The sequence below is a fragment of the Peromyscus maniculatus genome, chromosome 8 (genome assembly GCF_049852395.1).
Source record: "Peromyscus maniculatus bairdii isolate BWxNUB_F1_BW_parent chromosome 8, HU_Pman_BW_mat_3.1, whole genome shotgun sequence".
Taxonomy (NCBI): Eukaryota; Metazoa; Chordata; class Mammalia; order Rodentia; family Cricetidae; genus Peromyscus; species Peromyscus maniculatus.
Genome location: NC_134859.1, coordinates 36471383 through 36495247, shown reverse-complemented (window position 1 = coordinate 36495247; position 23865 = coordinate 36471383). Strand labels below are relative to the sequence as shown.

Below are 23865 nucleotides of genomic sequence, written 5' to 3'. Positions count from 1 at the left end.
TAAGAGGAGCATGGAGCAGGACTACCTCAGCTCCAGGAAAGGTGGAACAGTGTGGACCAGGATTATCTTGGCTCCCACAAGGATGGGACATTTAAGCCAGCCCTTGAGATACCTCTCTTCCTCCCAAGAAACAGACATGAATGTACTGACTTCTCCCTACGACTGCAAATGAGAGACTCAGCCTGGAGGCCAGATCCGGTGGGGGAATCCAATACAGGCCTGTGACTCCAAGGCACACTGGAGCTCCCACCCAAGGGTGCTACCCATCTGGGGAGTCTCGGGTGTCAGTGCTATGCACCAGGAAGTGGCACAAAAAGCCCCGTGAGAAGGGTGTCAGGATGTCAACTACCAGAACATAACGTGTCTGGAGTTCTCTACTAGGTTTCACTACAGAAGTATCAGGGCAACAGAGGCCATTCGTGAGCAGGTAGCAAACGTGCCCGGCCTCTTAAAGGGCTGGAGGAGCACTAGGCATAGGCTCTGCAGGTAGAAACTCTGCTTGCCCCCAATCAGACCTCAGCACACAGACAGCAGGTTACCAGCACAGAGGCATGTCGAAGGCCCCCACTCCAATTCCAACCTGTCTGGACAACGCCCCCTCCTAAGTGAAAGTTAAGACACAAGCGAATAGATCCCAATGAGTTAAAGACTGCTATACTGTGGATCTGGCAGGGACTCTGCCCAGTCAGGCTACACAAATCTCAACTGCTTCATGGGGATTGGAGAGTGGGTACAAGCTGCTGTAGCATCAAACCAGGCTGAGAGGTGCAGCCTCAACAGACGCACGCATGCACGCACATACACACACATATCCAAATACCCCGAGACCTCACCATCAGTGTGTGCTTTATCTTCCCATAGGAGTGTGACAGCTGTCACTCTGCAGGCTGGTTCCCACCTACCCTGAAGGTGGGTGTGTCCTGGGTGCGAGCAGCTGGGGCAGAGATGCCAACTACATAATCCTGGGAGGAGCCAGGGGCTGCCTTGCTTCTAATTCCTTAGACACTTCATCTTAAAGCTTAAAGGAGTGTGGGAACTGCCAGGCTAGGGGAGGGAGAAGCAACAACCACTTCCTGTTCAAGCTCAGTCTGAGGGACAATTCACATGAGAACCCTCACCCCAAAGGAACCCCAGCCAAGCCAGGCATGGTGACACATGACAAGACCCTGTCTCAAAAACTGAAAGACAGACAGACAGACCAAGACAGGCCTGCCCACAGACACAAATGCTGACAAGTTTTAACACATGCCTTTTCAGCGAACACAGAGAGGAGCCATGTCGTGCCAACCCTGGGCAGAGGTTCCAGGTGGCCAGTCTGGAAGCAAGCAGATCACATCCAGTTGGCTCCATGAGTGCTGAGGGTCAAATGTGGATCACGGGTCCCTCACCCAGCAGCTCAGGGGCCTGTCAGACCCCAGCAGCATTTCCAGCCTGCGCATGACCTGGTACTCCTGAAGGCAGAAGCTACTGAAGGCGGCACCCTCGGCAGCGAACAACACCACCAGGGCTGACTCTCCTGGTCTGGACAGCCTCACAGGGCAGCAGGGAGCCCAGGCCTGGGAAGCGGTCACCTGTGAGCCTTTCTCTGCCATCCTAGTTTGCTAGTGTTAGCAGACGTGAGCAGCCAGTGACAAACCTAAGGAAGAGTTCAGAATCTAAGTGGCATCCTGGAGGCAGAGCTCCTTGGCTGAGCAGACCTCCCAACTGGCTGGGGCACACTTGTTCTCAGCACAGGCCTCCTGCAACCACCAGGTCAGCCCTGTAATAAACACACTGATGAAAGCACAGATTGATATCTTTACCATTTATTTCTTAAAATCTTATTCAAAATATTAAATAATACAATTTCAGATATGAAAAAAACTACTGCGGTAAAACAGTCCAGGTCTATGTGACGAAGCTGCGCATCCTTCGGACAGTCGACTGTCCCTGAAGGGAGGACAGCCCTGCCACTCAGTGGCTGCTGGCTCACCTGGGCTTTACTGAGCACACAGCAAAGGCTGCGCTTTTGGGAGAGTTGTAACGAAGCTTGGTAGTCAACCATGGTTCAAATCACACATTTACATCCTGATCAACTCTAAAAAACAGGCTAACGTGAAATACAGTAAATAATTCCAGTTGCTGGGGGCAGGGCAACATAATAAAACGTGGCAGGAGTCTGAATGTCACTATTGCACAGATCTGTGTGTAAACTTCATTCAGATTATCACTTTAACTGCAGGATTGAGACACAGCATCATTTAAGTGATAATGGCCTCTAAAGTCTCTTCAATTTACTGTGCAGCAAGAAACAAACTGAAAAACTCTGATCTAAGTTTTTAAATTCTGCTCATCACCTGAACCCTTGGAACTTGCTAAAATCAAGTGCTGACTAAAAGCAACCATTGTTTATGGGTTAAATATTCTACCAAGTTCCACCCTAAACTTCATTCAGTAATCCAAACCCAAAACTGATATTAGCTAACATTTCAGCTGTGTTCACTGGGAATTGCAGTCTATTTTGCAAGAATTTCTAAACAAGTTTAATGTGTGATTGGTAAAGCAGCAGCCACATTATCTTACACTGTTTTAAGTGCCTAAAAACATCCAAAGCATTTTTTTAAATAATTACATTTATTTACTATGTGTGTATAAGCGTGTGTGTAGGTGCACAAACGCCGTGGCACACATGTGGAGGTCAGAAGACAACCTGCAAGAATCCGCTCTTCCCCTCTGCCACTCAGGTCCTGGGGACTGAACTCAGGCTCTCAGGCTTGGCAGCAAGCGCCCTCACTGACTGAGCCCCCCTACCATCCATCTTTCAATGCAGTTTTGAGAGAGAGGAAAACGTGTTACTTTAAAGCAAAGCATTATAATCACAATATCCTTGTACATTGAAGTTTGGTACCACACACGCAAAGAAATGTGTTTGAAAATATGCTATCTGCAAGTGGGTGGGCGGCCACCCCTGTAGTACCAGCACTTGAGAGTCCAAAGCAAGAGGACCAACTGTTCAAGGCCAGCCTAGGCTATTTAGTGAGACCCTATCTCAAAAATTAGCAACAGAATCAAGGAAAGAGGAAACCGGCATTTGGATGGCAGCGCATGAGGAAAGGAGCAGTGCTGGCCCTGGGAGACTGCAGCTCTGTCTGGGGTCTTTCAAAGAGGAGGCCACTGCTGCCGAGGCACGATGAAGGGAAATAATAACACCTACACAAAAATATACAGTAACGTTCAACTCACAGTTCCCAGACCTGATTGCATCTAGCTCTAAAGAACAGATTAAAAAATTAGATACTCCTTATTTGTGACATTTAGTTCCCAAAGCACCAAGGCCAGAGAGAGTGCCCCCTCTTAGTTAAGTACCACTTGCCTGTGGCAGAATTCTGCATGACATCATATAAAAGTCAAGCAAATAAAATGACAGAAGAAGCAAACCCCAGTCACAGTGCTTTAGAAAATATAATCATTGGTGATCTTCAGGGAAGGCATGGCCTCATTCACATTCTGGTCCAGACGATGGTACTCCACTGTTTTGGAACACAGGCCATCACGCCACTTCCTGCTTTGAACTAGGAGGAAAATCTGAAATAAAACAAAGCAATTAGACACACCGAAGAGAAAACGTATCTGGTAACATTTATGTAGAGTGCAGGATCTTGTTTAGGCTTGGGGACACAGAAGCTTATCACAGTAATAAAGGACAGTGGGTGGGGGCGGAGACCAGGAGTCTACTTGCCCCACAGTATTAGCACACTCAGCTCAGGTCAGTTAACAAGGGGGACTCCAGTGGTCTGTCTGCTGCTTTCTGTCACTGGGTCACCGACACTCAGAGCTGGAAGACATTCTGAAATCAACTGGTCCATTTTGTCATTTCTCAGGTAAGAAAATTAGGAAGAGGAAGACAGACAGCTGGAGTCACAAGAACCAAGCTCCCAAGAGCACCACACATTGAGGAAGCTGGGCTTGAGTTCCTTTAGATTCTGAAAGGCTCGACGACTTAGTAACATTAAGTGACACCCCATCCCAGCCCCACCGCCCCGTTAGCTTATGCCTAGGTTATTAGGTTACTCCTTTAACCCAGGAAAGCAATTCTAACAGAAATAGTCATCATGGTGCTACCTCTGAACCAAAACTTGGAATCATCTAACTGTCCAATAGGAACAGAGCACAATCAATTATGCAAATATTAAACCATATTTTTAAATAATATGTTATGGTGCCAAAGTGGACGGCAGAAAGCTCATGAAACCTCAGCTCTACACAAAGAAATATAGGCAACTAAGAGATGTTAAGAGCTGTAAAGAACATACCAACTGGTTATCCAATAAACAGCTCTGAAAACATACACAAGCCAGGCAGTGGCACACCTTTAATCCCAGCACTCGGGAGGCAGAGGCAGGCGGATCTGTGAGTTCAAGTCCAGCCTGGTCTACAGAGTGAGTTCCAGGACAGCCAGGACTACACAGAGAAACCCTGTCTCAAGAAAGAAAAAAGAAATTACATCATGCGTGTATATTTGTGGACCGGAAATACACTAAAATTTACTTGAATGCTCTGAGTAGCAGCTTAAATTTTTTCCCCCTAAAGTCTTTAGATTTCTGAATTCTCTACATTAAATGTATTGTTCTGGGAGTTTGTTTACAGCCAGATCCATTTATTTATTTATCTCACTTACTTACTTATTGCCAGATCCCTTGGAGCTGGAGTTATAGGTTATGAACTACCTTGTGGGTGCTGCGTTGGGCACTTGAAACCCAGTCCTCTGCAAAAGCAGCCAGTGCTCTTAATCACTGAGCCATCTCTCCAATCCCCAGATGTTTACTTTTGAGACACGGTTTCATACAGTCTAGTTTAGCCTTGAAGACTAGTGATCCACCTGTCTCTACCTCCCAAGTATCCAGATGCCTAGACTACAAGCATGTATCACCACACCAGCTATACATAAAGACCTTCTGTCCCTCCTCCCTTTTTCTTTTTTCTTTTTTGAGGCAGGGTCTTAAATATATATCCCAAGCTATCCTGACCCTCAATATTCAATCAAAGATGACAATGAATAACCTTGAATCTCAGACCCCCTGAATTCCCCTGGAGTTACAGAAGTGTGTTACCATGTGCAAGTTTATGTGGTGCTGGGTATGAGCCCAGGACATCATATATGCTAGAAAGTACTCTATGAGTGGAGCCACAACCCCAGCCCAATCCTTGTACATCCAGAAAATAATGGTACTGTAAAATCTCCAAGTCAATACATAATAAATTAAAGGGAGTATTAAGTTAATATTCTTGCAAATGCAAGACAGGTATAATGGCACACGCCTTTGACTCCAGCACTTAGTGGACAGAGACAGGTGGATCTCCACGAGTTCAAAGCCAGCCTGATCTACATAGTGAGTTCCTGACAGCCAGGGCTATATAGTAAGATCCTGTCTGAAAAATAAATAACTTGCTAGACTTTGGTTTCATTCATTATGGGGGGAAAAAAAATCAAGCCATTTCCTAGAAGCACATGTAGCATTATTCCTAATTTGTCTAGTGTACCAGGCTCCTAACTTTCTTAGGAACGGTAACAGTTTATCACCGCTTCCAGCCTGACTGAAAGACTCTACTCGGGTATGCCTGAGACCTGACGCCTTACAACTCACCTTCCTTTTGTTGTGATACGCAACGTACACAACAGCTGCACAGAAAGCAAAGATGAGGAGGTGAAAGAAGAAATGGCTGTCCTCTCGGTTTGGGGGCGGGAGTTTCACCACCTTCACCGAGTCCTCGAACAGCTGGAAGCGCCTGTCGGCTTTGCTCAGCTCGAGGTTTAGATTATCATCAGGCTCCTCGTCCCGGGGGTTGGTGGTCCAGTCATAGTCAGGCTCTCCGTAGTCACTATTGTCCAGAGTGTCTTTGACTGTGGACGGGGAACTGTTGAGGGCCAGAAGATCCTCCTCCTCCATGCTGGGATCTTCATTGTTATCAGCCTCGTCCTGGGACACAGAAGGGGAAGCAGAGGGGGTGGGTGCCACAGAGGTGCCTCCATTTTTCTCTGTGCTGGCTGGGGGAGGAACAGTGGTGCTGATCTGGGAAATAGAAGGTTCGGTGTTGTTTCCAGCTGTCAGCACAGCTGGAGGAGAAACAGTGGGGTCGTGTGGAGTGTCCTCTGGAGTATCTGAAAAACAAAAGCACCCCGACATTGCCAACCTTTTCTTCACCAAGAGAAAACAGTATTTATCAATTTTTCAGTAAGCATTTCTCCTGAGTATAACAAATTCCTGCCGCTTTCCCTTAAGATCTGGTAAGTCTCAATGACCAGCATTCAATTACATTTCTTCTTGGGCAATTAATCTCAGATAACAATCGCTTTGCTCAGTAACACCTTGAACCAGTAAGGGACCCACTGCGGCGGCGGCACAGCCTGCTACCCAAAGAGCAAGTAAGCATCTGATTTCAGGTCAGGCGAAGTCAGCAGGACCCCAGCCCAGCCCTACTGTTTCCCTTTACCAAAGACTGGACTCCAGTCAGCCTTGTCCAGGCTCCACCTCATCCCCATAGCAGAAAGGGAGGAGGCTAATCCTGGGTCAAGTGGGTCACAAAAATCAATTGCCACACACACAAAATCTGGAACTAAGTACACTATAGAACAAGTACTTAGAAACTGCCTTTGCTAAAAAACACTGACCCCTCGACTAGAGCTCTGGTTAAAAGCCTTCCCTTTTCTGTGTCCTGCTTCCCTCTGCAGGTTGGTAGGGCAAGCACTCAGGGACGTGTCTGTGAGCCTGGCATCCCCCTTCAAGGTTGCAAGCAGAGAAATAAGCCGCTGCTCTAACCCTGCAGGCCCCTGATCTACGAAGAGCAGCCCCTCCAAGGACAAAGCAGGGACCCACCAGGGAAACGACGCATCCTGAAACAGAAGTGTATCATCCCCCAAGACCCACCACAATCCCTCAAGCAATAGGAACTTCCGACCACCCTGCAGAGCCAAAGCAGAGACGAGGATCCCAGACTATCCCCTGCCCAAGATGCTCAGTTACTCACAATCTGCCCCTCCCTGCGCCTCGCATAACCTTCAAAGTTCATGTCAGGATCCTAAAAACAGGACTTAGGGGTCACTGAACCCCTTTCCCAGTCTCTCTCTCTCCTCAGTGTGGCCGCATTAATTCCCTGCTCTTCACCATTCCTTGACTCTAATTTGCACATTGGGGAGAGGTGGCAGAGCCTAGCTCACTGGGGCTGCCAGAGCCCAGGCTCTTCCTCTAAAAATTCTTGTTTCAAGCGTATAACCAGTACAGGAAGCTACAAACAAGCTGTAGACTCTTCGAAAATAAAAAATTACAAAACACCAAAATTCTAAGGGACAGGAACCAGAAACTCGAACTTGCAAGCTAAGTGACAACGGCCTGTTTTAAAGACTGGGAAGGCAGTCTCCGAATGGAAATGAAGCCAAATGCTTGCACAACCTCCCAGCCTGGGCCTCTACTTCCTCAGGAAGGTCTGCTGAGGTGCAGCTAGGACTTTCACAGAAGTAACTCCACACAGTACAAAGGCCCACTGAAGTACAGTCTAGAGGAAAGCTGTTGAAGAAGCTGAACAGTGCTCCAATCTGTACCCAAATGTAGCCTCTCCTGAAGAACTCGGGGGCCACCTATCGCTCTTCAAACAGGCACACCCTGTTATGTGTGATCTAAACCTTCAGTCTATATAAACAAGCCACAGGCCTTCACGAACACGCCCATGGACAGAAAACAACTGTCCGTATAAATACTGTCTCATTTCAGCAGCACAGCTGACATCTACTTTGTACATAGAGAAGGGAGCAGCGTCTTAAGAGGACAGAAGACTCCTAGAAAAATATGTCCTAACCCCCCCCCCCAAAAAAAAAATCGCTTAAAAAGATAGTAGAATTAGGATGTAGCCTAGTATATGGGGCACTAAGTTTGATCCCTAGCACCAGAAAAATAAATAAATATTAAAAGATAGTAAATTAGAGCCCAGGAATAGCAACACACACGTACGATGCGGGCAAAGGGGCAGTGGAGGCGGAGGCTCCAAAGTTCAAGGCCACCCCCTTAGTCTACCAGCTAGAGGGCACCCTGGGCTATGAGACCCTGTCTCCAAACCAAACCAATCAGTCTTCCTCTGTGAAACTTTTTGGAGAGTCTCTAAAGGACCTGAGCCGGGAGGGGCAGGACAGAAACCCTCCAATGGGCCCTCCAGATCTCTCCTCAAGCTTCTCTGTTGATGAACCGGAAACCTGATTCCCTTCTAAACACGCTGGCTCTGCAGCCCTTCGCTCCACAGCTGGTTCCGCTCCACAGCTGGTTTCTCTCCACAGCTGGTTCCGCTCCACAGCTGGTTTCTCTCCCACACCCCTGCACAGACCAGAGAGGGGTGCAGACCTCCACCACACACTATTTTCCCATTCTTCTCCAGAAGTGTCTGGCTTGGGGGCACACATCTCCCCTATCACCAACTCCTAGAAGGCCCCCACATTCTAAGACTTTCGCTCCTAACTGCAGGGTTCTCACTCAGAGAAGAGCTCCTATCTGAATTTCAAAATCCATGACCTCTCTTCTGCTGAGTCAGCCCAACCTCCACCCTTATCCCTTCTTCCCCCTCCCCCCCCCCTCGCCCCCTGCACCCATCTGCAGCATGCTGCTTCCTGGAATGCTCGCCTAGCTTTCGGACTCATTTGCTGGTCTTCTCAATCCATTAAGACTCACACCCATCCTCACTTTGTCAGCCCCCGGTGGCCTCTACCAAATCTTGCTGAAGAATTCTCTTCTCTTTATCAATGTTCAATGCTGCAGCCAAGAACTCTAATCCCTCTTGTACCCGTGTCCAGTTGCCTTCCCGCTCACACACTGTCTCACTCATCTGCAAGGGCTACATCAAACCCTCTATTTCCACAGCTGGAAACAGACAAACTGTTTTCCTTTCATCCGAAATCCCGTGTGGCTATACTGTCCGTTTCCTCCCTACTTCCTGAAGCATCCTCAAATTTCCAACACCTTCTCTGGTACCCACCCCCTTTCTTCTCAAAGCACTGGTGACCTCACTGCCTGACTTCTCTCAGAAAAAACGATCATCAGAAGAGAACTTCCACAAACCACCAGAACTCTGCTCACTCCACCCCACAGGTAAGCCGCCTCCTTTGCCACACACTCCTCCTCTGTGATGCCCACCTCAGCGAAGGGAGGGCAACAACGATGCACCAGGCAGCCACAGACGGAACCCCTGAAATAACGGGCAGTAAGCCCTGCCTCCTTCCGAGTCTTCTCAGCTTCTCTACGCCAGCAACAGAAAGTAAGAATGGACTTGGCTGTGTGAGGCAAGGCCCTGCGTTCAACCCCCACCCAGACAGACCTGAGGAAGAGGATGTGGGGAAGTGGCTGTTTATTCCAGGCTGCAAGGCGGACGTGATGTTTACAGTCCATCAGTGGAGTCCACACACTACCAAGCCAGATGAACCTAGTTTTCACATCTTACACAAAAATGAACTAAACATAAGTCATGTAAAATATAAAATATTAAAGGATAAAACTAGAAAAAGACAAAGGAGAAAAATCTTTGAAATATGGAGCTGGGAAAAAGAGTTCTTAAATTTTACCCAAAAAGTAAACATATAAAAGGGAAAAAACTGGTAACAGCTATTCTTCAAAAGACAAAATTTTTGCTCTGAGAAGAGCCCTGCAAGACAAAAAGACAACTATTTGCAAGTCCCATATCCAACAAAGTATGTGTTCCTAAAATAAAAACTCTCAAAATTCAAAAGTGAAGGACATAAACAACCCAACTAGAACAAAAGTCATGGTGGAAACAGAAAGGGGAGCCTAAGTTCCCTCTGACCTCCATTTGCACTACAGCACACCAACCCCCCCCCCACCACCCACACACCCACACACACACCCACACACACACACACACACACACACACACACACACACAAATAAATCAACGCCCATTCCTACAGCAAGCATAAGATTCGAAGGCTTTCCCTTCAATGCCAATGCCTAGTCCAAGCCACCATCCTCTAAGCTTTGCAAATGTTTTGCCTGCTTCCCCCCCAACCCTGCTGTCCACATTCCACACAGCAGCCTGTCATCCTGTAGAAACTTACTTGAGGTCATTCCTCTACTTAAAACTTCCTTTAGCAGCCGAACGCACGCCTTTAATCCCAGCACTTGGGAGGCAGAGGCAGGTGGATCTCTGTGAGTTCGAGGCCAGCCTGGGCTACAGAGCGAGTTCCAGGACAGGCATCAAAACTACACAGAGAAACCCTGTCTTGGGCGGGGGGGGGGGGGGGGGGGGGGGGGGGGGGGGGGGGACGACACGTCCTTTAGCAGGCTGGAGAGATGGCTCAGAATTTAAGATGACACACTGCTTTCCAGAGGACCAGATTTCTGTTCCCAACACCCATACTGGGAGGCTCACAACCATCTGCAACTCAACAATGCTCTGGCCTCCATTGGCACTCACCACCACATACCCACAGACACAGACAGGCAGGCAGACAGGAAAGCAGAGAGACTGACACAGGCACACAATTTTTTAAAAAAACCTTCAGGCTCCCCTTTCTTGAAAAAGCCTTAGTAACTGTCTACAAGATCCGATTTGAGGGCAGAGAAGTGGCTCAGCAAGCAGACAGTTTGGACTTTGGAACCCACAGGGCGGAAAGCAAGAACTGACTCCCTGTCCTACACACACACACACACACACACACACACACACACGCACGCACGCACGCACGCACGCACGCACGCACACGCACAAAGTAAGTAAGTGTAAAGAAACAATCTTTAAAAAAAAAAAAAAAAAAAACGGGGTTGGGGATTTAGCTCAGTGGTAGAGTGCTTGCCTAGCAAGCGCAAGGCCCTGGGTTTGGTCCTCAGCTCTAGGGGGAAATAAAAGAGAATTATAGGGCTGGAGAGATGGCTCAGAGGTTAAGAACACTAGCTGTTCTTCCAGAGGTCCTGAGTTCGATTCCCAGCACCCATATGGTGGCTCACAACCATCTGTAATGAGATTTGGCTCCCTCTTCTGGCCTGCAGGGATACATGCAAACAGAACACTGTATACATAATAAATGAATAGATCTTAAAAAAGAAATCTATCTTCCCTTTGACCACTTCCTAATCTCCCTAACTGCTCCCCATACTATCTACCTCAAAGGTCACAGCATTCAGTGAATGAACATTAATTGTACTCTCGTCCGACCTAATTTCATGACAATGCACACTGCACCCTAAAGAGCATCTCTACACCCACTGTGCCTCTTCAAAGGCCCTTCCCTCAATCCCAGCCAGGCAAAATCCCTCCTCATTGAAGAATGCCTATACCTAGGCACCAAGTAAGTCAAGAAATAAAAATGTGGAAGAAACATACAAGTATAGCACAGGAAAATAAGGTAAGGCTTTATCTGAAACATCTGATGCAAAGATGAGTTGATCCAGACAAATGGAAAGAGAAATCAGAACAACTTAAGTCAGACAGCTCCCACTTAACAGACTTCATGTCTGAGCTTTAGAAACACAGGTATCACTGAGACTGCTAAATGTTCCTTCCGGACCCTTTCCAAATCGGTACTGCCTCTAAGTTTAAAGGTAACAGGTAGAGGGTGTGTGTGTGTGTGTGTGTGTGTGTGTGTGTGTGTGTGTGTGTGTGTGTGTGTGTGTGTGTGTGTGTGTGTGTCACAAACTTAGGTGCAGTACCCACAGAGGCCAGAGGGGTCACGTTACTCCTAAAGCTGGAGACTGTTGCTTGAGATGATTAAATAATCAAGACAACTATGTCTGCATCCACCTGGGAAATCCTCATTACATCCTACCAAAGATAAAAGAGTCCAGGAAACGCCAGTCTTTCCCCCACAGACTCCAAAACCCTCCAGGGAGGGCAGTCAGTTGCCTGTCTTCAGTGTTGCTGAGGAAACAGTGTATGCAATCTAGCCCTGTAATAAAGTGATTGGCCGGGCAGTTGCCCTTGGCAAAGAAAAAAATTATCCGGCTATTTTTCATCCAAAAAATAAAAACAAAAAAATAAAGATTTGTGGAGAGAATGGTTGCACCTTGGAAGGATTGAAAAATATGATTACTCAACAAGGTGATGTTTTAATCAAGTTCTTAACTAGGTTTTTCCCACTAAATCTCTGCCATAGTTTACAGATTTCATTTCCAATAAAGGCTTTACTATGCTGATTTATGTTGTAACATTTGCAAGAAAGGAAATTCTGTCTCAAATACTACCGCTCCATTAGAATGAAGGTGTTCTCAGCGCAAGGAGGGGTACCACTAACTGACAAAGACTCGCCTTTGTTCCTAAACGCCGCTCCACCTCCCAAGACCCTCAGCAGTCCAGAGCCCCTGGACTCCGCCTCTGTACCAAAAGCACCAGAACTTCCCGGACCTCAGAGATGAAACTTCCAAACAGCTCCCCCTTCTTCCACTCTGAAATAATCAGTTTAGTCCGGACCCTGGGTCACTGTCCCTATCTTTATATCTGACCTCAGCTTTTCCAGGGCAAAACAAAACACAAAACAAAAACTTGCCTAGCCTTGCTTGTCCCCCGCAACCTCAAGCCTCTCTCTAGACATCACTCTCCCCAAGCCCGGCCATCACTCCAGCCTGTCTCCCATCCAATCGGCAAGAAAGACCTCCGAACTCCCCACTCTCAGGCATTCTAGGGACCCCCTACCCCCACCCCACCCGGAGCGCCCTTCCCCCGAGCGTATTCTTCGAGACTCCGTCCACGCCACGGCCACCTCACGTCCCCGCCCACCCACTCGGGCCCCGGAATCTCACGATCCCACTTCTCAGGCCTGGGAGATCGCACGGGGAGCGCTTCCGACGCCGGGGCCCAGCTCCGGCCCCGGGAACTCGGCCGGTGGGGACCGCCGTGAGTCGGCGGCGCTCGGTCCCGGTCGAGCCCGGCCCCGTCCCTCGCCGCCACCCCGAGTCCATTACCAAAGCACAAGACCGGCGCGAGCAGCAACGCCAGCACCAGCGACCGCGCCAGCACGCCGAGGCCCCGGGCACCCGGCCCGGGGAGCAGCTTCTCTCGCGCAGCCCCGCTCATTCTGCCCAGGGCGGCGGCGGCCATAACGGACTCGGCCCCGAGCCTGCGCTGTTGCTAGGGTCTGCGTGGTGACGTCAGGTACGCGTCGGAAGGCGCGCGCCCCCGAAGCCGCTACGTCTCGACGTGATGACGCCGCATCCCCGAAACTGGAGGGAGCCGGGAAAGTTAACTCGGAATTGCAGAGGGGAGCTGAGAAAGGTGAATGGGAGCGGGGTTATTTTCATCTGTTGTCGTCTTCGTCGTCCTCAAGATTTATTTTAGGACCTGGAGAGGTGGCTCATCTGTTAAGAGAACTAGCTGATCCTCCAGGGGACCTGGGTTCTGTCCCCAGCACCCACGTGACGGCGTGCAACTGGTGCAGAGACACACAGACAAAACACCTAGACACTTAAATAAGTTTTTTAACGATTATATGTATGGGGCTGGAGAGATGGTTCAGCTGTTGAGAGCACTTGCTACTCTTGCAGAGAACTGGATTCTCAGCACCCAGGTTAGGCAGCTCACAACTGCCTCTAACTCCAGCTCCAAGGGATCTGACCCCCTCTTTTGGCCTCGGCAGGTACTACGCTCTAGGGTGAACATAAATAAATGTAGGCAACCATTCCTAAACTAAAAATAAATCTTATTTTGTTTGTTTGCTTTTTCAAGACAGGGTTTCTCTGTGTCACAGGTTTTCTCATTTTTTTCATGCGCCATCTGTTATGAACCTTAGATGTCAACACAGTCTTGTACACATCAAATGAAGCAACCTCATTGGTGGAAACCATGCAGGTTATTGTATGAAAAACTATATAATTGCATGAACCCATAAAGCACTGCAGTTACACTGTACTTTGGTCATTTGAATAGTCTTCCATCTTCAAGTTCCTGGCGCTTTTAGAAATGCGCTTTCTCAGAAAAAGGAGGAAAGCCAGCGAAACTGATGCATTTCCAGAAATGTTTAATGATAATTTATCAGATATTCCTAGTAAGATCGAAGATGTGGATGACTGTTTTGAGGATTATGGAGACAATGCTACTGACAGTGAAATTATTTAGATCTTTAAGTACTGTATATTGGGAGTGGATGGAGGTTCACGCGGGTCCATGGAAAGAAGTGCAGAGGCACCTCCGGGATGATTTTTTTAGCCTTTCCCAGCTGCAGGAGGGATTCATCTCTATGGACTGGTCTGCTGGTCGCTGAGTAAAGGGCCCTTTAAGCTATACAGTTCACATCTTTAGCTAGTCAATTTCTATACCCAAACTTTTTATCTGAGCCCCACCCCCAGGGACAATGCCAAATGCAAATTCTCAGGAAAGAATACCACAGTGCTCTGGGTTGTTCTTAAACTCAGTTTGCATAGGCTTTGATCCCCTAGGAAAATTCTCAGATAAGACTTCAAACAGAAGGTGCATAGACAGGGGGAAGCAATCACAAAAGGCAGATCAAAGCTGGGTGCTAACACTCCAGAGTCAAACCCGCTGTAGCTGTGGGAATTCTCCCACCATGTAAAGAAGTGCTTTCTTTTTTTCTTTTTCTTTCTTGCCCAGGCTGGCCTCAAACTCATGATCCTCCTGCCTCCACCTCCTTCAGCAGACCCTACCGGCATTCGCCACCAGTGCGCCACCACGACCGGTGGTGGCAATGCTTTCGAGAGATTCCCACACGGACAAAGCTCCTGATAACTGTTGATCTGAAGTTGGCACACCTACAAATGTTTGAAGGTCATGCTGGGGTCACTACATTTCCGTCTCAGTGTGACTCTGTACCCTCGGTGACCAATCTCTTTTTTTGGTGATGAATTGTTTGAGATGTGCAAAGAGCTGCCCAACGATCACAGTCAAAACGAAATGAAATGCAAAACGCCATCTAGAACACTGAAGTGGTCTCCGGCTACACAGAAGGACATCAAGAAATTCCTCAGCCTGATTATTCTGATGGGCCAAACAAGAAAAGATAGCTTGAGAGACTATTGGTCAACAGATCCTTTGATATATACCCCTATATTTCCACATTGAGTTGCCACAGATTTGAGCAAATATGGACATTCTGGCATTTCAATGATAACGCCAAATGGCCAGTTGTTCAGGGAGACTTTTCAAGATCTACCCTGTGCTGGATTATTTCCTGCATAAATTTCAAACAATACACAAACCAAAGCAACAGTTGTCTTTGGATGAGTGAATGATTCCATGGAGGACATTTAAAATTTCACATGTACAACCCAGCAAAAACAAGAAAATACAGCTTATTTGTTCAGATGGTGTGCGAGATTAGCAGCAGCTCTATCTGCAATATGGAGATATGCACTGCTGAGCAAAGAACTCGCCGGAAACTGTTCTTTCCTTTCAGTCCTTGGACCCTATCTTGGCATACGGCACGATATTAATTAAAGGATAATTAATTATAATGCTACATCTACTGCTGAATTGCTGCTACAGAACAAAACTAGAGTCTGGGCCTATTAGGGAGAGTAGGGGTTTACCTCCAAATCTGAAAATGAAAATATCAAGAATGAAGAAAGGTAACATAATATTTTCCAGAAAAGGCGATATTCTCTTCCTAGTAAATTTGTTTGGTCCCTCTTCATAGAGGAAAATGTCTTACGCAGTACCATAAGTTAAATAAAAATACTAGGCACTTTAATTGTTTAATTGTTTTTATAAATAAAAATGTCATAATTATTGAAAATAACACCTAAAATGCATTATAATCTATAATTATGATGACTTAAATAATGTGCAGTCTGCCCAAAAGCATGCCGTCCTTGGTGTATCTTAGAAATTTCTATGCAATATGCAATGTGTTAAAGGCATGTGCCACCACGCCAAGCAAAAATGAATATTAAAATGATGTGTAAGTGCAGGTGCCTTCAGACGCCAGAAGAGGGTGTCAGAACCCCTGGAGTTGGAGTTAGAGCTGAAGTGAGCCATGGTTGTGAGCCACCCCATGTGGATGCTAAGAACCGCACTCTGGTCCTCTGCAAGAGCAACAAGTGCTCTTAACTGCTGAATAATTTCTCCAGCACCCTTTAGTTTTTGCTTTTTGAAACAAGATCTCATGTAGACCAGGCTGGCCTAGAAATCCCTTTATACCCAAGGATGACCTTGAACTCCTGCACCTCCACCTCCCAGATGCTGGAATTAAGGGCATGAGCCATTTACTCTGGTTTATCCTTTAGTGTTTCATCGGGTATTTAACACTTGCCCATACTCAAGGGTGCATCAATAAATAAACAAAGCAAATTTGAGCCAGCTTTTTCGGGACTTGCTTTCTTGTGAGGGGCACTGTAAGAATGGATATTATTTAACAGGGCGATTGTGTGAGGAAAGAAAAGCAAGAAAGCTGCCCAGAAGTCAGAATGAAACCGCTGCCATTGAGAACAGCCTCAGGGTTTCCAAAAGTAGACTCCTGTCATTTTTTACATTTTGGAAAACAAAACCCTCAGTATATGAAAATGTAAATTCAGAAAGTTTGCCTAGGGCCCTGGTACAGAGTTTGTGTCTGTGGGTATATCATGGACTGTTTCCTAAGTAAACAGCTATAGGTTCCAATTCCTACGTGTTCCATTTCACTCATTTCCAGGGAAATCAGTGTAGCTTAGAGCTGCCATTTATTGTACCCAGTTTCACAGCCGCCTCTTCGATTTCCTCCCCGGAGAGCTGAGCTGCCTCTCCAGGGTAGAGGAGGGCCTGTGTTCTCCCAAATCAGATGTATTTGGCCCCAGGACAGCTCAAAAACACAGACTCTGTGTTAAGAAAACTAAGAAGTCATTCATCTTGATTCAGACTGTGCCGCAAGCCCATGTACATGGAATGGTGCCCAAACCATCCAGGTTAGCATGCAAAGGTACTGTCCTTCCAAGTCTCCCAAGCTTTGCTTTCTGCTGGTCCAGAAAATACCAGTGTTCAGAGAATAAGCTCAATCCTACCTTCTGCCTGTTTGGAAATAGTTTTCAATTGATCGATTTCTGTGATGCCCCGTCGTCCTCTCTAATCTACCGTGTGCTTTTGTCCTCAGTGACAGATCAGCTGGATTCATTTTTTGTTGTTGGTTTGGTTTGGCTTAGGTTTCTTCATGAATTTTACTGTGTAGCCCTGGCTGTCCTGCCTCTGACTCCTGAGTGCTGGGATAAAAGGCGTGTGCCACCACCGCCCCGGCTTCCGATTTATTTTTAAGTATGTGTATGTGTCTTGTCTTACAGGATTTATGCATGTGAGTACAGAGTCATCAGAGACTGAATGGGAAAAAAAAGATAAAAAGGAAGGGACATGACTGCTCCTAGGCATGGTGGAGGAGAAAGTTTATTGTAGCTAAAAGGAAGAGCATAGCCAGAGGCAGAGACATCTGGGAGAGTCCTGAGTGTACACAAGCAGACTGACCTGGCCATGTGACCAGAGGGGGAGGGGAAGGGAAGGGAGAGAGGGTGACCAGGTGCAGCAGCCAGGAGGGCAAAGGTAACCTAAGAGGTTAGGTAAACTAAGAGGGAGCAGGTGGCCAAAATGGCTGGATTATATAGGGAGGGGCCTGTGGGGGAAGGGCAGCCCAGCTCCTGTAACAGGTAAGAACTGAGGACTTCAGGATGCTGGGAGAACCTAGCCAGGTCCACTTTGATAAGTCCCAGGAGTTGAGACTTAACAGACTAGAAGATGGCATCAGATCCCTTGGAACTGGAGTTACAGACAGTTGTGAGCCACCATGTGGGTGCTGGGAACCAACCCCAGGTTCTCTGCAAGAACAGCCAGGGTTCTAACTGCTGAGCCATGTAACCCCATCTAAATTCTTTTAATTAATGAGATATTATGAACTCTAGACATTTTGCAGTGATATTCCATCCAACACACTGCATACTGTAGGCAGACATTCAATAAGTAACTGGGAAATTAAATCACCATCATACTCAGGGGGCCTTCTCTACACTTCACAACATTTAATACTATGCTTGGCCCTTGACTACATGGACCCAGAAACCACCTTGTTCAGATCAAAGTCTCTGGACAGATTCTAAACGTTCACTTTTAAGAAAGAGCTGCCACTGGGCAATGGTGGTGCATGCCTTTAATCCCAGCACTTGGAAGACAGATCATGAATTTGGCCTTTTCTCCTCACAATCCTCAGATCTAACAGTCTCGCTATGTATCTTTTTGCCTCAGTCTCCAAGGTGCAGGGATACGTCACCACACCCAACCACAAGTACTTTTTTTTTAATATTTATTTACTTTTGTGTGTGTGTGTGTGTGTGTGTGTGTGTGTGTGTGTGTGTGTGTGTGTTACATATATGTGGGTACCTAAGGACACCAGAAGAGTGAGTCAGATACCCCAAACCCAGAGCTACAGATAATTGTGAGCAGCCTCAGGTCCACTACAGGAACAGGAAGCACTCTTAACCCCTGAGCTGTCTCTCTAGGCTTCTGAGTGTTCTTGTATGCCATCAGGTTATTGGTGATTTGTTAGACACCAAGAGCAAACACCATATCAATGCACAAAATGCAAAGGAACAAAGCACAAACCTAAACCGACGGCCCGGGCCATTCATTTTTTTCTCAACAAAAGCAACAAGAGAATGAGGTTTCAATATTTTATTCAAGTTTTATTTTAAGTGATGTTAATTACAGCATTTGAAGGGGAGGAGCTAATTCCACACAAAATGGAAGACTCTATAATGTACCCATTAAACGGCTAAAAAATAGAGTGGTGAGGCTCTAACAGAGGTCACTTTAGATCCCTAGTGTTGTCATGGTGTGACTGCAATCACCTGCACAGCTTAGAGCTGGAGATCCCGGAAGCTGTTTCAGACTCTGGTGCAATGGCAAAAAAAAAAAAAAAAGAGAGAGAGAGAGAAAGAGGAAGAAAGAAAGAGAAAACCACACCACAAGGAAGAATTAAGTCCTGAATGACTGGCTCCATCATGCCCACCCTCTCCACCCTAAAATGGCACAAAAGAAATAGCTAACCAGAAGGGTACTTTTGGTGTAAAACAGGTAACTGATGGGCTAGGATGGGAAGAGGGCACGGAGATCTGTCTAAAACAATCCATTTCACACAGGTGTGTGCATGCTTCTCAGCAGCTAGGATTGGGACACCAATGCTCAGGAAGTCACAATTTCATCTGTGGACTCTACAGACTGACAAAGGACCCGCACATCCCCAGCTTCCACCTGGGGCCTGACATCTCTAGAGGGGCTCCTCCCCAACCCACATCTACAGCTAAAAGGACCCTTTCAGGAATGGGGTTTTTGCTGTACCTCTGAAATGGTAAACACCTTAAAGCCGAGTCATCCTTAGCCTGGAGATCTAATGTGGTATTTATCAATTCTCGCATCCCCAACATACAACATTAAAAGGTACACTAAATTCTGAAGGTAGCTATACTGCAAAATAGTTTAAAATTAACGATTGTACAATATTCATTTATGCTTGAAATTCCAGTCCTAGACCAAGCTTGTGGCCACCCGCATTGACGTTCTTGCCATCCAGCAGAGCCGACAGGGTCAGTTTGATACCTGCAGGAGGGTGAGAGACATGGGTGTGGGGAGGGAGGGGGGATAGTTGGAGGAAGAAAAGGGAAAGAGAGAGACACAGGAAAGAGAAGAGAGGTTAATACCAAAGTCAGAATTTGTTCCAGAACAATCAGCAGTGGCCAAACGAGGCAACCCTTCAGGATGCATTGTGCAATACAAGCTGGCCTGCTGGTATCCTCAGATGAAGACAGGCAACGGCCATGACTGGTACACAGAGCAGAAACCCGGCTGGAACATCCACCTTCCTTCCCCCTCAAGTCTCCCCCGTCACAATGAGCATTTGACCTCTGGTAGCATGCGGTAAGCTGCTTGAGCAATACCGCCTTGGGGGAAACCCTATCCTGTATCAGGCTCACATTCACCTCCATAATGTGTATGCACCCATGCTCACACACACACAAACAATACACTCCCCCTCCTGGGACTTGTTTGTAATTTTAGATCGGATGGGCTCTTTTTCCTGGGAAGAACTTGGTTCTCACATCACATAATCAGCCTCGGAGGGCTCAAAAGTGGGATTAGCCCCTGGAGCCCTCACACACCAGTGAGTGGCTGGGATAACTATGCAAAGTAGAGGCGCTAACCACCATTCCTATGCCCTTGTCTTTCCATAGTGAGGGTGACCGACAGGCTAAATTTGACAACAGCCTGGAAGTAACAAGTATCACACCCCAGGAAAAGGATGGAAGAAAATAACCAGAGACGTACCATGATATTTACAGACACTTTCCTTCTGGCTTTCTATTTCTTACTCTTTTTCTCTTTTGACAATGACCCCACAATTCCTTTATAAACATTCAACTATAAAAGTTTATATACACTCATGTATACTGTCCCGCAGAAGTCAGCAGAACGTAACCATTATTTTTTTTTTTTTAAGACAGAGAACCAGCTTCACACACAGGCAACACATACCTGGCTTTAGGGTCTGAGTGTACCCTAAGCCGATCAGGCTAGAGTTGTTCACTTTGGCCTGAAAGAAAAAAGATAAGCCCAAGTGAAAACAGTGCCCCACAACCCTGGGGAAAAAACATCCCATGTGTCTACCTCCAAAATAATACCTTCTTCCTCAGATCCCAGCTATCAGTACCACATTGTACCTGCCCATGGCCATCTCATAATATTCAGCATGAGATGTGTCCAATGCAGGTACATGTGCTTTCCCGCTCCTGTGAACTCCCAAGGACAGAACAAGGAGAATACGGCTCTTGGCAGGCCATGTGCCTTTTAACCATTCCTTTATGCTCCCAACATCCCAACAAGGAGGCCCCTGGTCCTTTAGTTTTACATGCATGGCTGATGTTGAGGGAGCAAGTCCTGTTCCCAGGTCAGGAGGCTTAAAACAGACTGTGAGTTACACCAACCAGCAGAAACATTCTGCAACATGACACTTCCTCATTCCACCCCGAAAGGGCGGCCACCTGTAGTGTGACAAGAGAAGCCAGCTCAACTAGGTTCACCACAAAACCTATGCAGCTCGGGGCCTCTGACCAGTGCCATGGGTAGGCAAGACACGATGCTCACTGACCAACTACCTGGTTTTGTCTTTTCAGAGAGATGCTCTCACTACGTAGCCCAAGGTTGCCTTTGAACTCTTGCTACACCATAGCCAAGAAAGACCTTGAACTTCTGATCCTTCTGCCTGCTGCTTCTGCTGTGCTGGGGATCAAGCACCAGGCTTTCCGTATGCCAAGCAAGCACTCGACCAACTGAGCTACAGCCCTCGCCTTGTTTTGGTTTGCTTTTGTCCCTGGTAATATGGCTTACGCCCAGGCCCTGGCATGTGTATACTCTACCACTAGAATACCTCATCCTGACCATTGATACCTGGATACGGACCACAGGGACTGGGAACAAAATGAAAATGAATAAGAATAAAACATTTAAGGGAAGTTCCCTTTACAGTTTGCATGATGGGACAGGAACGGGTTAAAGAAAGTGGCCTAATAGCATAGCAGTCTGCTCAAAACCAGGTCTGGGAACGTACTTCCTCTGTGCTGTGTGCCTTTAAGGAAGTTACCCAATTGACCTCCATAAGCATTCAGCTCCAAAATAAAAATACCGATGATTTACGAACCAGAGTGGTGCATGATGCCTTTAATTCCAGTACTCAGAAGGCAGAGGCAAGTGGATCTCTGAGTTCGAGGCCAACCCAGTCTACAGAATGTTCCAGGACAGCCAGGGGCCAGGGCTACATACAAAAACCCTGTTGCAAAAAAAAAAAAAAAAAAAAACACCTGAAGGTCAATTGTGGTGGCACATGACTTTAATCCCAGCACTGGAGAGGCAGAGGCACATGGATCTTTGTGAAGTCTATACAGAGAGTTCCTAGCCAGCCAGGGACACATAGTGAGACTGTGCCCCTACCCACCCACTCCCCAAAAAAAAAGAAACAAAAAAAAAAAAATTTAAGTATCTGTTTCAAGTGGGATTAAGCGCAAGAATGCCCAGTGAGAACCTCTAAGCGGAAGCACAGGAATTCTCTCATGCTCAGGGTGGTTCATGGGTACCCACCGAAAAGCAGGCATCAGGGTCGACCTGATACTTGGCCGCTATTCCAAAGCGAGTGTTACTGTTTCCTGCGGTCCAGGCGAGATTAACAGCGGTCTCCAACTTCTTGTTCACCTTCTGATAAATGGAGCCGCCAAACTCTGTCCCATCGTTCCTGCAAGTAAGCACAGCAACAGATAGATGTCCAGCTGTCCGAGGACCAGGGCTGGACCCAGGCAGAGTCAGCAGCACCAAGCCATATGGAGAACCAATTTCACAAACCGAGGACTGAGATACAGAAAGCCAGGACAGAGCGGGACTAACACTGGAGTCTCGAAGTTTCAGAAGATAAAACATCTCACCAATCACTGGAAACTCTCAAGGGCACCCCAGACAACTACCAGAATGGCACAAAACCTCAAATTTGTTTCCAAATGCTCCTTTAAAAATGGAGGCAGATAGGACTGAAGAGGTGGCTCAGTGGTTGAGTACTTGCTGCTTTCCCAAAGGTCCTGAGTTCACAAACCTACATCAGGCAGCTCACAACTGCCCATAACTCCATCTCTAGAGACGCCGACACTCTCTTCTGGTCACCATGGACACCGGCACACATGTGACATACACTCACACAGATACACACACACACATACACACGAATAAAAACAAACTGGTTTCTTTAAAAACGGAAGCAGAAACTAGAAAAATGGGATTCTGCAGAGCTTTCTGCTTTCTACTGTTTGTGTCTTTACTTTTGTAAGTGATTCTGTCAGAGATGGTTGGAGGGAAGCCAAGGAGAAAAGACATGGCCAGAAGGGTCAGGAAAGCTCAGGCCCCACATTCCTTGGAAGGCAAGTGCTATGGTTTGGATGTGGAGGTAGAGAACTCACTGCAAGTTGTTCTCTAACCTCCACATGTACACGGAGACATAGGTGTTCATACACACACATACACACACACACACACACACACACACACACACACACACACACACACACACAGAAATAAATGCTTTAATTATTATCTATGGATTAGTGTTTGGTTAGAGCAATACCATTACTGGTCTGAATAAGATGTTACTTCTGTAGCGTCCTCTAGTGGAAAGAACAAGTTAGTGCTTCATGGAACTAACCCATACAAAATTACTTTTTTTTTCTTTTTATATGTATGGGGCGGGGATGGGGGTGGGGTGGGGTGGGCACAGAGGCCAAAAGAGAGTGTATTGGATCCCCTCGAGTTTCAGATGGTTATAACCCGTGCAAAACAAGAGTGCTGGGAACCAACCTTGTATCCTCTCCTAGAGCAGCAAGTGCTCTTTACTGACCAGCTTCCCTCTAGCCCCAAAGAAGATTAATTTTATGGTTGAAATTTTTGATTCCCTCACATCATCAGTGTCCTTCAACCTCCAAGTCCAGTGACAGACGAGCTCCAACCTGCCCATCACCCCAACATCCAGCAGTCAGTAAACAGTTAACCCTATCAACAGAGAGAAAATCCTATGCATTCCTGATTATCCACCATGGGATGGGACACAAAAATGCTAACAGGCCCCTTGGCTCACCTCACCCAAATGACTGAAAACTGATCTCAGGGGAAAAAAATGAAAAGCAACCACCCTAGCCAATCCATGACACCCCTGTGGCATTCTCAACGAGACTGGCCCCCAATTGAAAACTTGGTCCTCAGTTGGTGGAACTGTTTGGGAAGGATTAGGAGGTGTGTCACTGGGGGTGGGCTTTGAGGCTCCAGGACCCCCACCATTCCCACCGCTCGCTCTTTCTCTCTCTCTTTCTCTCGGCCTCTTGGTTGTGGATCCAGATGTGAGCTCTCAGCTGTTTT

The 23865-nt window shown here is 47.0% G+C and overlaps 2 protein-coding genes across 3 annotated transcripts in view; both read right to left on the bottom strand.

Annotated features, from left to right (window-relative positions):
- Window positions 1-1789: 1789 nt before the first annotated feature.
- C8H5orf15 (chromosome 8 C5orf15 homolog) lies at window positions 1790-13131 on the bottom strand. Its single transcript, XM_006991321.4, has 3 exons — window positions 12927-13131; window positions 5625-6139; window positions 1790-3564 (listed from the first exon to the last, which is right to left on the bottom strand). The coding sequence occupies exons 1-3, from the start codon at window positions 13060-13062 to the stop codon at window positions 3433-3435; spliced, it is 783 nt and encodes a 260-aa protein (XP_006991383.1). The 5' UTR covers window positions 13063-13131; the 3' UTR covers window positions 1790-3432.
- A 5451-nt stretch (window positions 13132-18582) lies between these two features.
- Vdac1 (voltage dependent anion channel 1) overlaps window positions 18583-23865 on the bottom strand; it is a 28045-nt gene continuing 22762 nt past the window's right edge. For both annotated transcript variants that reach the window (XM_006991325.4, XM_006991324.4), the window contains exons 7-9: window positions 22054-22204; window positions 20455-20512; window positions 18583-19521 (exon numbers count right to left, since the gene is read on the bottom strand). In XM_006991325.4, coding sequence (XP_006991387.1) covers window positions 19430-19521; window positions 20455-20512; window positions 22054-22204 — 301 coding nt within the window. In that variant the 3' untranslated portion in view covers window positions 18583-19429. The remainder of the gene's footprint in view (window positions 19522-20454; window positions 20513-22053; window positions 22205-23865) is intronic.